The sequence below is a fragment of the Rhincodon typus genome, chromosome 39 (genome assembly GCF_021869965.1).
Source record: "Rhincodon typus isolate 14 chromosome 39, sRhiTyp1.1, whole genome shotgun sequence".
Taxonomy (NCBI): Eukaryota; Metazoa; Chordata; class Chondrichthyes; order Orectolobiformes; family Rhincodontidae; genus Rhincodon; species Rhincodon typus.
In genome coordinates, this window is record NC_063370.1 from 270,020 (window position 1) to 270,381 (window position 362).

The 362-nt window shown below is 56.4% G+C and overlaps 1 protein-coding gene across 1 annotated transcript in view; it reads right to left on the reverse strand.

Annotated features, from left to right (window-relative positions):
• Positions 1-149, reverse strand: part of ercc2 (excision repair cross-complementation group 2) — a 31,475-nt gene extending 31,326 nt beyond the window's left edge. The window contains exon 1 of the mRNA XM_048618190.1: positions 73-149. Within this exon, the coding sequence (XP_048474147.1) occupies positions 73-77 (5 nt within the window). The 5' untranslated portion in view covers positions 78-149. The remainder of the gene's footprint in view (positions 1-72) is intronic.
• Positions 150-362: the final 213 nt, after the last annotated feature.

A 362-nucleotide genomic window follows, 5' to 3' on the forward strand; every position in this document is an offset into this window, starting at 1 on the left:
CCCTCATCTCTCCTGCCCTCTCTCTGTCCCTCTCACTCCCCTCATCTCTCCTGCCCTCTCTCCCTCATTCACCTCATTTTCGCCGCTTCAGTTCCACGTCCCGTCCTCTCCAGTCTCCGCCAATCACAGGTCCACTTTCCCAGTCTCCGCTCTCCATTGGTGGCCTTGCCTGTCCATCAGTTCCCATCCCGCCTCCTGCAGCCTTTACCAATCGAACACCGCCCCGACGGCCAGGTAGAGGAGTTGAGCGTCGATAGCCATGGAGAGTAGATGGAGTAGCTGCTCCTCCTTTCACTAAGAACACAATTCACCCGGAGTCCAACTGCAGAGAGCATTGACCCACATTACTCTCATCACACACA